The sequence below is a fragment of the Anguilla anguilla genome, chromosome 12 (genome assembly GCF_013347855.1).
Source record: "Anguilla anguilla isolate fAngAng1 chromosome 12, fAngAng1.pri, whole genome shotgun sequence".
Taxonomy (NCBI): domain Eukaryota; kingdom Metazoa; phylum Chordata; class Actinopteri; order Anguilliformes; family Anguillidae; genus Anguilla; species Anguilla anguilla.
In genome coordinates this window covers 17,130,954-17,143,941 of record NC_049212.1, presented here as the reverse complement: position 1 = coordinate 17,143,941, position 12,988 = coordinate 17,130,954, and the positions used below count along the sequence as shown (strand labels likewise).

Here is a 12,988-nt window from a genome sequence, read left to right as displayed (position 1 = left end):
ATTTTTCCCAGTTTTATTTAGCTAGCAAAGTTAACTGCTAGCATGGCTTACTAGATAGCTCACTAAATCATACTGGCCCTTTTCAGATGTGAAGCACCTCATGGACCTGGCTCATAACTTGCTGACTGACTGACTGACTAACTGACTGACAGACTCACGTTTATCAGGCTAAAGATTTAAGGGGGATTATTAGTGCTCAGGTAGGTGAACTTTGGGGGTGCTACGTAACAGTGGTGCTTCGCATCAATGACGCTGTGTGTCCTTGTTTATAATAGAACATAGCCTATACTGGCTTGCTGGATTGTTAGCTTGCTGGTGCACATAAACTTGTAGCATGTGCATAGTAGTAGACTGTATCTACTAGTAGTAGTTGTTTCTGTATCTAGTGATGGCCATTGTGTTTGCTAACTAACTAGTAATTGTTCGCTGGTATTGTTTTGCTAGTTAGCCAGCTAGATTCATGCTTTTGTCATCGTTGCCAGGAAATGTATTATTAATTTAATGTCTGCCAGGATAAACAATATTCTTGCTGCGGATGATGAAATTGAATCTGAAGAGATCCTTTACCAAAAACATCTTCGTGATTCTATATTTTCATTGACTGCACATCATCCTGTCTCATTGGTAACAACAATACAATGTCTCTTCTTTCAGTAGCCTAAACACAGGTATTAGAGGCATTCTGGTAGTTCTTCAGATTCTTCTGTTTACTTTTGCTTATTGCTGAACAACAGTATATCCACTGCAGTCTGGTTTAGTGTAAATCATCTTTAATGTATTTATCCCACTGTTTGGACATCACCCGTATACTTACTTAAAATATTAACCTAATGACTTAACAAATCATGGAGCACCAGTGTTTCTTCAGAGAGAGCTATGAGACTCTGCTCTTATGATTCTGGATGTTAGTGGATTCATTTCAAACCCCTTCTTTGCACCATCACAGATCAGTACTCAGAAAGTGAGTTTCGTTTAAGTGAAGTGTGCATAGTAAGCCTACTAATCTCAAATAATTGTTGCTGAGGGGTTTTTAAAGTTCTTTTTAAAAAAGTCCACCAATGATTCTCTGCCCTTTACTGGTTAGTCACCGCCCATCCATTGTGACCCAAGACATTTTTGTGGCCTCAAAATGTGACTATGGGGAATGTTGGGTGATCATTAGCTGAGATGCGAATACAGGCCACCTTTAGGAACGTTCTGGAGGTGTATGAATACATATGTTTCTGCGTCAGAGCATCAATCAGAAGCCATGGTGCAGCAGGGAGCAAGGCACATCTGGCCGTTCTGTTAGGGGGGTGGAGCCAGAGCTATGCGTTTTGCTGAAAGATTGTAGGGGAATGAGTTTCTCACATGGATGGGCCCCGTGGTCTCCAGCAGACAAATAAATGGCTCCAAATGAGAGTGCAGAAGAATCGAATAAACACACAATGCACTGGACCCGTTCCCCCGGTTCCAGTTAGCGCCTGAGGACTGTTTTGTGTATCAGGGCTTTTAGGACCTGAACAACTCTGCACCAGCTGTGAAAGCAATACCAGGAAAATCCCCATGTTTACCCTGAATACATGATGGTGCAGCACATTTCACAAATAAAATACAGGTAGTAAAGTATCCCAAAGGTTTATTTTCATACTGTCAGACAATTCATTCTTCATAGTTGACAATGTGCTCTGGAATTGTACGTATTGGTTATACAGTAGACTGTAATTATATGCAATTCCCATCAATTTAATGGTATAATGGTAACTGATAAAATCAGAACCTACAAACCTTCAAATACAATATTGTTTAGAAATGTTTTTACTTAAGTGAGCTGTTTTATCAACAAAAAAATAACAAAAATAAGTAAAGTTTCTGTACAATGAAGTAAATCATGTTATTCTTGTGAAAATATGGTCACTTAGCAGCTATTATTCACACAAAGTGCAACTATCAATATACATTTAACATATAGTACTGCATAGATTACAAAACGGGAAGAAAACTGGGAGCGATACATTAGCTGGTCCCAAACTGACCAATGAAGCCTATAAAAATAAAAACAACATCTCTTTAAAAAAAGAAAAAGTTCCAGTTGCATTTTCAGAGTGAATAAAAATATTTTCTATTACATAGCTATCCAGTTTGGTGCCTTCTGTGGTGATCCTGTAAAGAAAATAGGACTATTGTCTTATTGAACATTCATGTCACGTCATGTTTGCAGTGCCACCATTTCTACTCTGCTGAAGTTCCTTCCACTCTTCTCAGTGGAGGGAGTGAAATGATGCCTTCGCTTTGCGTGAGTGCTGGATCTCTGACTTTGGAAAGTAGCATCTCTTGCTGCTGGGCGGAGATACGTTTGTCACACAAGAAGGAGACATCTGCCCTGAACTGCAGTGGCTGTTCGTTCCTAAAGTAGCTGAAAGGCCTGTTATTGTCGCAGGCCTGTCCACCCACAGCATCTTGCCCGTGCTTCTTTGATCTCTGGTGTAGAATCCATTTTGGAACGGCCTCTTAGCTGTGCTGGCGTTGGTCCTGAGGCAGCTCTGGTGGCAACTTGGGAAAAGACGTGTCTAGAAGAGGTGACTTGAGCATTTTTGTACGGAGGTGCTTAAATTCCTGATAGTGTCCGTTGCTATTTATCTCCATCTGGTCCTCCAGTTTAGGGGCTACAGAGGCATCGATTTCTAGGTTCTCCCACCTTTCCAATTTTAACCTAGCTGATGCTTTGCTTTCTACCTCCTCCTGCTCTTCCACTTCCTGCTCTGTCTTTATGAAGTGCCTTTTCTGGTGTGCACCCAGGGAAATGGGGGTTTTGCAGATCATAGGGCAGTAATAGCAGTTGTACCCCTTCCCATGCTTCTCTACATGCTTCCTCTCATGACTCTTCTTGGTGGCGAGGTATAGGAACCGCTGTGGGCAGAAGGAGCAGCGGTAGCGCTTCTCCATGTTTGGGCTTCTGGCGGAGTTGTCAAAGCAGGAGCCGTCCTCCATGCAGCTCTTGCATACAAAGTCCCCACCGTCTTCTGGGAAGGGGCAGTGGGGGCTGGCTGCCTCCCCGGGGGGGCACTGTTTCCCACAAGTCCGGCAGAAGTAGGGGTGGCAGCCAATCACATGTGACCGTAGGGTGGACAGGCTGAAGAAGGGGTTCTTGCAGATGTCGCAGGTGTACGTCTTCTTCTGAGTGCTTTTTCTGAGGTGTTTCCTTGTCTCCACTGGTTCTAATGGTGCCTCCAGATACTCTGTCACATCCTTAGGCCCAGTTGCCCGTGTGACCTCCTTTAAGGGCCGCCCAAGCTGTCTGCCTCGATTGCTTTTCCTGTCTTTTGATCTCAGTTTTTTTGTCCTTTTTTTGGGTTTGTACCTGTAATATGGACGCCAGAGCTGGTCAGCTGTGTCACGGTCAGTCAAATCATCATACGGCTCTGTCTCTATGATGGAAGTGATTTCTGTCCTCAGGCGCAGACTCGGGCTCTTGTCGGATGTTTCCGTTGAGTTACTCTGGCTTTCGTCCTCCACCTGGCTCCAGCGACTCCTCCTCTTCTTCCTTGGAAAGAGTTTAGAACCCTTGATCCTCCGGCGGATGATTGCCTCGTCGCCGATTTTCACCGTGATCTGGCAGAGGGGCAGCACTGGGCTGTCAATGGACGTGCCCGGACACGCAGGCTTGGCAATGTACGTCTCCGTTTTCTTTCCATCAGACTTCTCAAGTGTGCTGCTGTTACTTCCAGGCAAAAACAGCTGGCTAGCTAACGCTTCAATAGTCTGGGCAGCAGCCGAGAGTTCCCCCAACCTGTTTTCTGCTTCCATAGGGCTGTCAGGGTTCATATCTCTGTATGGCAAAGACTGGTCGTCAGAGTCCTTAAAAGCTGTTGATGCATTGTTGTTGCCATGGACAATGACGGAGGAAGCCCTGTTGGTCTGCATTGGGACTGAGGGAAGTCTGCGCCCGTAGCTGATCACCGATGGACCCTTTTGGCCAGCAGCTGCCAGGGGGGTCTGTATCTGGGTGTCCATGGATGTCCTGACGTACTCCTCAGCTTCAGAGGGCATAGGCTGAGTTTCTCCCTGAACACACGACTGATCAAAATTGATGCGAGGTGTCACTGAGGCGATTACCTTTGGGGTAGCCATAAAGGTCACGGGCATGGAGAATATAGGCTGTCCCACACCGCAAACCGTGTCAGTGTTTACCGCTGCTAGGTTCTCCTCAAAGGTAGCTGAGGGGGAGCTGCAGCTCAGAGGAGCAGGGAACATCTGCTCATTGCGTTCTGCCTCCTCCGGGAAGGTTTGGCTGTACGTCTTGTACCGCCTCTTTCGAAATTTCATGGGGAGAAGTCTATAGAGCTTGATGGGGTAAACGCTGCCCTTGAAGCCACCGTTCACCGTTGAAGCGGACTTCTTGTTCACTGCCAGTCGGGGGTCGATCCCGTGGAAGGACTTCTGGTGGTTCTTCAGGATGTAGTAGGTCATGAAGGTCTCGAGGCAGAAGATGCACTGGTAGCGGCGCTCCCCCGTGTGCCAGATCTCATGCTTGGTGCGGTACTCCGCCAGAGCAAAGACCTTATTGCAGTAATGACAGGGGTACGCCCTCTGCCACGAGTGCACATTTTCATGCCGTCTCAGGCTGGAGATAGTCACGTATGCTCGTTTACACACGCCGCACGGGTACACCCTCCTCTGGCCCACAGCGGTCCTCAGGCCCCTCTCCACCTCCTGCTGCACTTCGGGGAGGTTCAGGGGGGCGTTTGAGGCAAGCGCGTTAGGTTGGTGTGCAGGGAGCGGACTGTCCTCTATGGGGGAGATGCTTTCTGTAGGGAAGTTTATCTCTGTGTTGTCATTTTCCTGCTCTGGTGAAGGTCTCTGGACTTTGGTGCACACCTGCTCGTGGTTGCGCAGTCGTTTCAAATGCATGAATTTCCTGCGACAGAACTTGCAGAACAAATGGCTCACAAACCTCCTTTTGTGGATCTGCATGTGAATGTTGAGGACTGCTTTGTTGCTGAAGGTCTCAGGGCAGTACTCACAGCGGTGGGCAGGAGCATTGGGCTTTACTGATGGGGTAAGAGGAGGAGGACTCGACTCTTTTGTGGATGAATCTTCACTTGGTGGTGCTGTTATAGTATTTTTCTGGGTGTCTGAGCTCAAGGATGATGGGACTGATGATGATGTCACATGGGTGACTGAAGTGCTCAGGGGGGTATAACAGCTGCCGGAAGCCTCGGCAGGTGCGCCAGGTTCAGCAGGTGCGGCAGGTGTGCTTTTGAGGAGGGTGCCTCTGAGCTTATGGCGCTTTTTGAGTGGGCCGCGGCTCTCTGTAGCCTGCGGTGTGGGAGCCACGTGTGTGTGTGCGCTGTCCGTCTTGCCATCTCCTGCGCTGCTCTCATTGTGCTCGGTGGCCTTGCGCATTTGGCTCACGGCGTAGGAGTGTTCCGATAGCGTGTGCGCGGGCTCGCTCTCTGTGGTGGCCACGCTCATGGCTGGGAGGTGCCCCTGGTCCGCTGCCCTCTGCCCGTCGCGTCGCAGGTCCAGCGGGGTGAACGGGTCGTTGTCGGCACCCGCCTCCGTGATGGAGAAGGCGTTGGTGATCCGCGGGCCGCTGGTGCCTTCTGGCTCCTCCAAACGGCTGGTCTCCTTCTTCAGAAGGCGAGGCCCGGGGGACGCTCGAGTCTGGGAAACGGTCTGGTTCTGCAGCCTATCCGGTGCTACTAGCTTCTCCAGGAAGGGGATGCCCAGCTTCTTACCAGCTGCCACCAAGGACCTAGTGTCCTCTGCGCTGGCAGATGCCATCTTGGAGCTGTAGATGAAGTTGAGGATGCTGGCAAAGACCTCGGACCGAAGATCCAGCAGCTCCAGAACCTGACCAGATGTGGACGCTGGACCATCTGGTGTGGAAAAGGCATCGCGGAAGTATCCGCAGGAGGCAGCCAGCACATTTCTGTGGGCTCGGAACTTGACGTCTTCCACCACGATGGTGACGTCGCAGAACAAGCCCTGCGTGCGCTGCTCATTTAGGCCAGCGAGGACCGCCTGGGGGTGCGTGCTGTCCATTGGCTCTCGTGTGCTCGGAGACACCATTGCCCACTGCAGGTAGGGGGAATGAAAAACAGATACTTAGAAATCATAATACTCATGCATTATCTGAGCAATGCGCTATGTCTTCACTGGACAAACTGGTAGGAATGAGAAAAAATAGTAATCAATAGAGTTTTGCATTGCAGTTTATTCAAAACATTTTGGTGCAATTACAGTAAATGCATCAAATCAGAGTCATGTTAACCTGTGAGAACCGGAGAAGTGAGGATATAATCATAGACAAGAGTGCTACAGAAAGAGTCAAAATAGTTAGTGATACTCAGTGGGCACATGTAAAGCTGGGATTGTGAAGTGCTGTAATGGTGGCTTAACATCCTGCAGGGTTTAGAGTTTAGAGTTAAATAAATAACAGATTTATATATCTGCAGTGCCTATTAAAGTAAAAACGTAATGAAACAGTGATAAACTGAGGCAGTGGTAAACCAGCAAACTCTGTAGCCCTACTAGACTGCAGTTTCCGTGCTCTTGGCTCCTTGATTAAATAAATACATTTCACGTATATGTTTCCATAACAGTAAAAAATATGAAGAATATTGAAAGCATACAATTTTCTGCTATTAATTATTTGCAGATATGTTGGATATTTGAATAATGCAGGTGTTCAGAGCAGGGGACTATACAAATACATGCAAACAGCCCTGATAAGCCTTGCGTGATGGAAGGACTGCTTGGAGAGCCCATTCTTGTTTTGCTACACTAGATGGCAGTAGCTCTTAATGAAACCTGTCACCCTCCTTTGTGCTCTGCTTCTGTGGCCAAAACCTATTTGCACAATTCCAAAGAAGGATGACATAAGGGCTTCAGTTTGTCATACTGAGATTTCACTCAACAATTTAGAATGCCGTTGGATTTTTCTCTTCTAAATTTTTTCTAGTCAGAGTGATATTGTTAAATTCTGCTGTCACCCCAGAACCTTGTACCTGATTACTGAGTTGCTGGTTCCTATTTATTTAAAGTGGGATCTTTTCTGCACTGCACAGCTGTGGTTATAAAGATTAATTAAACAGTTAAACTCAATTACATGTGGGAGAAACCAAAACTAGAAAATTATTTGGCATAAAGATATTAAGTAATAAGTAATCTTGATGACTAATGCATCAAACAGACATATTTATGACATTTAATATGCATCAAACTAAGATATTTAGGATATTAAAACATGCTAATTTCACCATAAAGTAGGTCAAAGACTTCAGTATTTTAGTTATTTTAAGATGCAGATTTCATTCTGATCATAGTTTCCGAATGACTCAACATGAATTTTAAATCAAGAAAAGCTTTGTTTCAGCAAGCTATTATAACAACAAGGTTAGGGCAGGTACACTTAACGCAGGCATTTTTCTTCATTAGAACACAAATGGCAATGTAAAGGACACAAAGAGCAAATATTTGATTAAATCTATTGCGAGATATCAGCTGTGACTGAAAAAGTGTAATTTAAGTAGACCAGCATTAGTTCATATTAATTTTCAAATAAAGGCAGTACTTTGTCCCTTTGTAGCAGGTCATTCACCACTAGGAGAAATTATAAATAACAACAACGCAGGATGAGTTTCCTGTCTTCATTGGAAATAAATCCTAATTCTATCAAAGGACACACACACACACACAAAACCGAAACACAGATAATTACAAGCCCTCTTTTGTTTCACTCTGCAGACACAGAGCTGCATGAGCTAGGTAACTGTATAAATGTGTATTTGTTTGTTCACGCCGTCATTCATAGTTTGCCTTTATGATGACTGCAGATGTATTTCCTCTGATTTAGCTACTAAACAAATGAGAGGAAATCAATGACAGCAGCACTTCCTGCCTCGATGTGTGATCTGCTGCTCAGTGAAGTGGGTCAGTGTTTTCCTGTGTTAGAAACTGCAAAGAGACAGAATTATTGTGATTCGCCATCACTCCATCACAAAGAGAAAGAAAGGCATTACTGACACTGACCATCGCTCTCACTCAGTCTCTGTTGTTATCTATTACTCTCACACAGTAGCACTCTCACTCTTAGAGAGATCTGTTCACCAGCACTCTCACACAGGAGCTAATTTATTCATTGCTCTTGCGCACAGACTGAGTCTAGGCCACAGGGCGGAGATAGTCCTCATTCACTATCACTTTCACAAAGTGTCATTCTGCCATTCTCCATCACTGCTGCTCTGATGAAAGTAAATGTCTGCTATTCCCCATTGTTCTGACACAGATGAGAGATGGGGTGCCATTCACCATCATTCACACCAAGAAAAACAATTTAATTCACCACAGCTTACTGCGAGAGTAACTTAAAATATTGTGAGAGTAACTTACGCTGTGAGCTTGCCTGTCTTTCACCGGTTATCACACAGAGAAAGACAGTCTCAGTCTCTTGGCTGTCAGACAGAATCGGCACCTTTATCCAGGTCCTTGTATCTTGATCTATCAAGACACCAGAAACCCTTATGGAACTCTGTGTTAATCTCTTCTTAAACTATCCAGAAGCATCTGAATTTTATTTATTTATCATCCCTCTTCATAATTTTGTTTTTCATGGATCCCCAGTCCCTGGAGATTGCAGACAGAAAACCCTATTGTCATTATTTTCTACAATTCTTGTAGTGGTTATTGTCAGCATTGTTCCACTCAGTACAAAAATGGCTGCAGGAGCAAAACAGTTTGGATGGAAATCGCCGGTGTTCTGTGGTATCTGGTGTGACGGCTGGTGTCGATTCACGGGCCCCTCCCAAACATCTGTCGTCATAATGAAAAACGGACCGACGCTGTGCTGAATTATCAGCGTGCATGAAGAAACAGCCAAAGGGGGCGGCACGCCTTTCTGTCTGACTCGCCGTCTAGTGCCAGTTACCCTAGCTTTGTTTTACATGCCAGAATAAAAAAATAGTTAGTTAGATGTGAATATATGTTATTCCTGGCTGATCTTATAGAGGGATCAGAGAATCTCATGAGTCATCGCTCTGAATAACTGGGCATGTTCTTCCGCCTAGTCTGTTTTTCAGTTTTCCGGATCAGACGCTCTGACGCCCACGTTTGTCTAATATTTGGTGCACGGTATCAAGACGCTGCTTTCTGGATGAAGGCATTTAACATTTTACTGATCTGTGGTTATGCCAGCCCCCACCCACTCCTAACCATCCCGTTCACCGAAGCAGCGTGACCTGATGGATGAAGATGTAAGAAAGCGCGTTGTCGGCGGTGCTATTTCGGCCACTGCGCAGTTGTCTTCGTGTGGTTTGGTTTTGTTGCGTTGCGATCGTATCATCGCAGGCGTTGCGCAGTTGCTTGCGTTGGAACCACAGCAAGTGCCTCCTTCGAACGTGGCAGCCATTTTAGCCCTGTATGTGGGAGACCTGAAGGGAGGTAAAATGGCTGCCAGTAGAGAGGGTCCATTTGTCTCTGTCCCATCCTAAAATTTCTCACTCCATAGCATGCTCCGATGCTACTTCTATACACCCCCCCCCCCCCAATCAATCCAGATCTCTTCTTCAACTGCGCAATGCCTCACCAGTTTTCTCCTCCGCACAGCGGCTCGGTCAGATGGAGGTTTTTAGGTCGTAGTGTTTCTGTTGGCTGCCCTTAGCAAAGCAGGGGGATGCTGCCGAGAACGACAGAGCTGCCTGTGCTTTTCAAACGAGTCTACGCACAGGAGCTTTACATGAATTACACAGCAAAACGCAACGCGGTTCACCCTGAGACACCAGCCCCCATCGTACGCTTTGCACTAATCGCCACACGTACGCGCACACACACACACACCTACACACACTCGCAGACGGCGGAATCCCATCACTTTGTTCCATTCAGACCGTTATTCTCTTTTTCTTTTGCTTCGAGGCAAAAACAGCACACCTATACATGCACTTGTATAAACAACGGAATTTAAAGGTGAACAACGGTATCAATAAATACAATTTGCATTACTACAGAAGGCCATTTGTAAGAGGATACACGCTTGCCGTCATTATGAGCTGTTTTCTTACGTTTCTGTTGCTGTTATTAATATTATAACTGAGCTGTGAATCAGCATTACCATCCAGCCGGCGAGAGGGAGGCACAGCGGTCTGATCGCTGCGAAAACAACCGCCAGCCTTGCCCACCCCGCTTCTGACAGGCCTCCGTTGTCACGGCAACATGCTGTGGCGCAGCACTTATTGGGATTCAGCTGAACTGCAGGCGGCTGCATTAAGCGGCCGGGGATGGCGTCTCCCTCGCGCTCAGCGCCGTCTGAGGGACCGTCTGCCAGCGCCGTGCCGCTCTTCACCGCCACCCGTCCGCCACGCAGGCTCGTCTTTGTCTGCGCGTCTGCGTCCGTGCCTGTGCGCGAGTGCCTGCGTTATCTATGTACGTACGTGGGCAACTGCAGTCAGAACGCAACGCACTGGAGACAGCCGCCGCGAGAAACGTCCCTTTGACGACTGCCCTCGCCTCGCTCAATATTCCACCCTGCTTTCTGACGTTTATGAAACTCAGTTTCGCCAGCAAACGCCTCTGACTCAAACATTGCGGATTATTCAGGAAAGGATTTTTTTGTTCGTCCCGTTTTAGTGTTCATCGTCCTCTTATTGTGCGGAAATTTTATATTTGTCATGAGCGGCGTCCACTTGGCCACACCCTTCTTTCCTCGAAATAACACACAGTGAATGCTGGCGAAACTAAGCGAAAAATAAAAAAATCCCATGTACTGTTTACCACAGGCATGACAAGCGGCACAGTAGAACACAAGCTGTCCAGTCAAAGAAAGAGCGAAAATATAGATCGATCTGAGTCAAAGCCACGGGACCTCGCACCCGTGCACCCTGCATGTGTATCTTTTCGTCGGTAAAAATGGTTGTTTATGGTGAAAAACGTGCAGAACGTACCTGAGAAAATCAGAGAAAACCTTGGTGCAGAATGTGCGCGGAAAACGATACCATGCCGTATTCTTCTGCTACTGTTTGCGTGCTGTACAGCAAAAAACAAAAACAAAACTGTATTGGAAACTGGAGGTGAAAGTAGCAGGTTTTTTTTTTTGTTTTTTTTGATGAGACTCGTTGCTGCTCAGTGGTGCTGTTAAAGGCAGAGCTTCTCTCTCTGCCTCTCTCTCTCTTGCCCCTTCTCTCTCTCTCTCTCTCTCTCTCTCTCTTTCTCTCTCTCTCTCCTTTTCCAGCCTCCTTCCTCCTCCTCTCTCTGAAGACTTCAGGTCCTGGGGCTGGCCAGATCTTGTCTTGCCCACCCTGCGCCCCTTGTCCGGTTCCCGAACCACTGGCCAAACCACCCCGTGAAGGAGCTGCACTGCACGGAGGTTTAAAAATAGCCGGATTCTGCTTCCGAGCGGGCTGGGTGACCGGAGCAGTCTGCAGCCAAGCAGGAAGAGGGAACTTTATTCAGCATGGCTGCGCGCAGACAGAGTGCAGAGCAGCTTCGCTACATCGCAGCGGCGTCGCGCAGAGGCTGGGGCTGCGGGAGCCCGGCTGCACGTCATCGCTGAGCCGAGCCACGGCGCACCGCGGCGATACAAAAACGCAGCGCTAGCGCCGCCCGCCGCCTCGCAGGAGCTCCCGCCACCGTGAGAAATGCAGCCACACGTTCAGAAGAGATCGCACACGCCCCGTCAAACACGCGCGCAGCAGCAGCACCGCCGCACGCCTCGTACAGCCTGCCGCACAAACGCCTCCCTCACGCGCGCACACTTACTCTGCATTATGCATTCATACTCTCAGTCACAATAATGGCTGGAGACTCAGCCGCATGCATAAATGCATACAGTGGCAGTACTGGTGGGTAATGCAGACTAATGGCTGGAGGGGGACCAGAGATGAAGCTCAGCATCTTCTGCCTGCTTCTGCACACGCTGGAGGACAGAGGGAGAGAGAGAGTCAGAAAGAGAGAATGAGAGAGAGAGAGAGAGAGCAAGGCAGGGAATGAGAGAGAGAGAATGAGTGTTGAGAGAGAGAGTCAGAATGAGAGAGAGAGGAGGAATGTATGGACTGTTCAAGTTGGTGAAGTGCCAACAGGGGTGTGTATGTATGTGGATGGAGTCAGCCAGCACCCCAGAGTATCTAGTTGCCCAAGGAACTGCAGTGCTATGTATATATGAGAATGTGCTGTCTTTTCGAGTTGTATATATGTGCATGTAATTGCTGTGTTTTTACAGTTTTATGTCTGTCAAATACATAACAACAAAACCTTAAAGCGGATTTGTTGTAGAGGGGATTCGTTTTTAAAAATGTGTGTGTGTGTGAGGGAGAGAGAGAGAGAGGGAGGGGGGGGAGACTTTTTTTTTACATTTGGGTCCTTCATTGCATAAAACAACAAAGTAAAGAGAGACCACATTAACACAAATACCCACTCACAGCTGCATGCAGAGCAAAAGGGGAAAAAACGTAAAAATAACTAAAATAAGAAACAATAAAAACAATAATGTATATACATCTATAAATATACGTAATAGACACACAATGAGAGACCATTACAAGAAGCCTGAAGAAACACAAAAAAAGATAGTGAACAAAACCGCACAATCACAAAACAAAAAACAAAAGCCAGAACACAATTACAGAAAAAAGATCTTACCACGACTTCAAAACAGCAATTCCAATTCCCCCCTCATTCACTGTACATAAACAACCCCCCACTCCCCACGTCCCAAAAACCCTGAAGATTATCCACCAACGAGAAAAACGCTAACTCTGTGAGCCGACGCTTGCGAACAAGTCCTCTTAAAACATGTACAGTCTGCAATGAGCCCATTCCACCCACTTAGTTTTTTTGAGTCAGCCAAATGGCTGTCTTTGCCTTACCCAACAAAAACAACAACACTTCCTTTTTTTTGCAGACACTCCAGATAGGCACCAGCATTGGGTGGTTGACCCTGGTGAAAGCTTTCTCCTGGTCCAAGGACAACAAACCTACATTTACCCCATGATACTTTGAATACTCCAGCAAG

At 46.8% G+C, this 12,988-nt stretch overlaps 1 protein-coding gene across 4 annotated transcripts; it reads right to left on the bottom strand.

Annotated features, from left to right (window-relative positions):
* Window positions 1-1,601: 1,601 nt before the first annotated feature.
* Window positions 1,602-11,210, bottom strand: zbtb38 (zinc finger and BTB domain containing 38). 4 transcript variants are annotated; one of them, XM_035385787.1, is made up of 3 exons: window positions 10,094-10,190; window positions 8,377-8,484; window positions 1,602-6,060 (listed from the first exon to the last, which is right to left on the bottom strand). In XM_035385787.1, exon 3 carries the CDS (start codon window positions 6,052-6,054, stop codon window positions 2,491-2,493), a length of 3,564 nt encoding a protein of 1,187 aa, XP_035241678.1. In that variant the 5' UTR covers window positions 6,055-6,060; window positions 8,377-8,484; window positions 10,094-10,190; the 3' UTR covers window positions 1,602-2,490. The 4 variants fall into 4 exon arrangements, 3 of the variants coding, with proteins under 3 accessions (XP_035241678.1, XP_035241677.1, XP_035241676.1); XR_004761784.1 differs by lacking the exons at window positions 1,602-6,060; window positions 10,094-10,190 and adding exons at window positions 6,099-7,941; window positions 10,923-11,210; XM_035385786.1 differs by lacking the exons at window positions 8,377-8,484; window positions 10,094-10,190 and adding an exon at window positions 10,923-11,210.
* Window positions 11,211-12,988: the final 1,778 nt, after the last annotated feature.

Coding starts and splice junctions, on each gene's coding strand:
- zbtb38 (XM_035385785.1), bottom strand. CDS start 10,246: ATGCAGCCGCCTGCAGTTCAGCTGAATCCCAATAAGTGCTGCGCCACA. Junction 6,061..10,093: donor TCCCTCTCGCCGGCTGGATG/GTAATGCTGATT, acceptor CCCTACCTGCAG/TGGGCAATGGTGTCTCCGAG.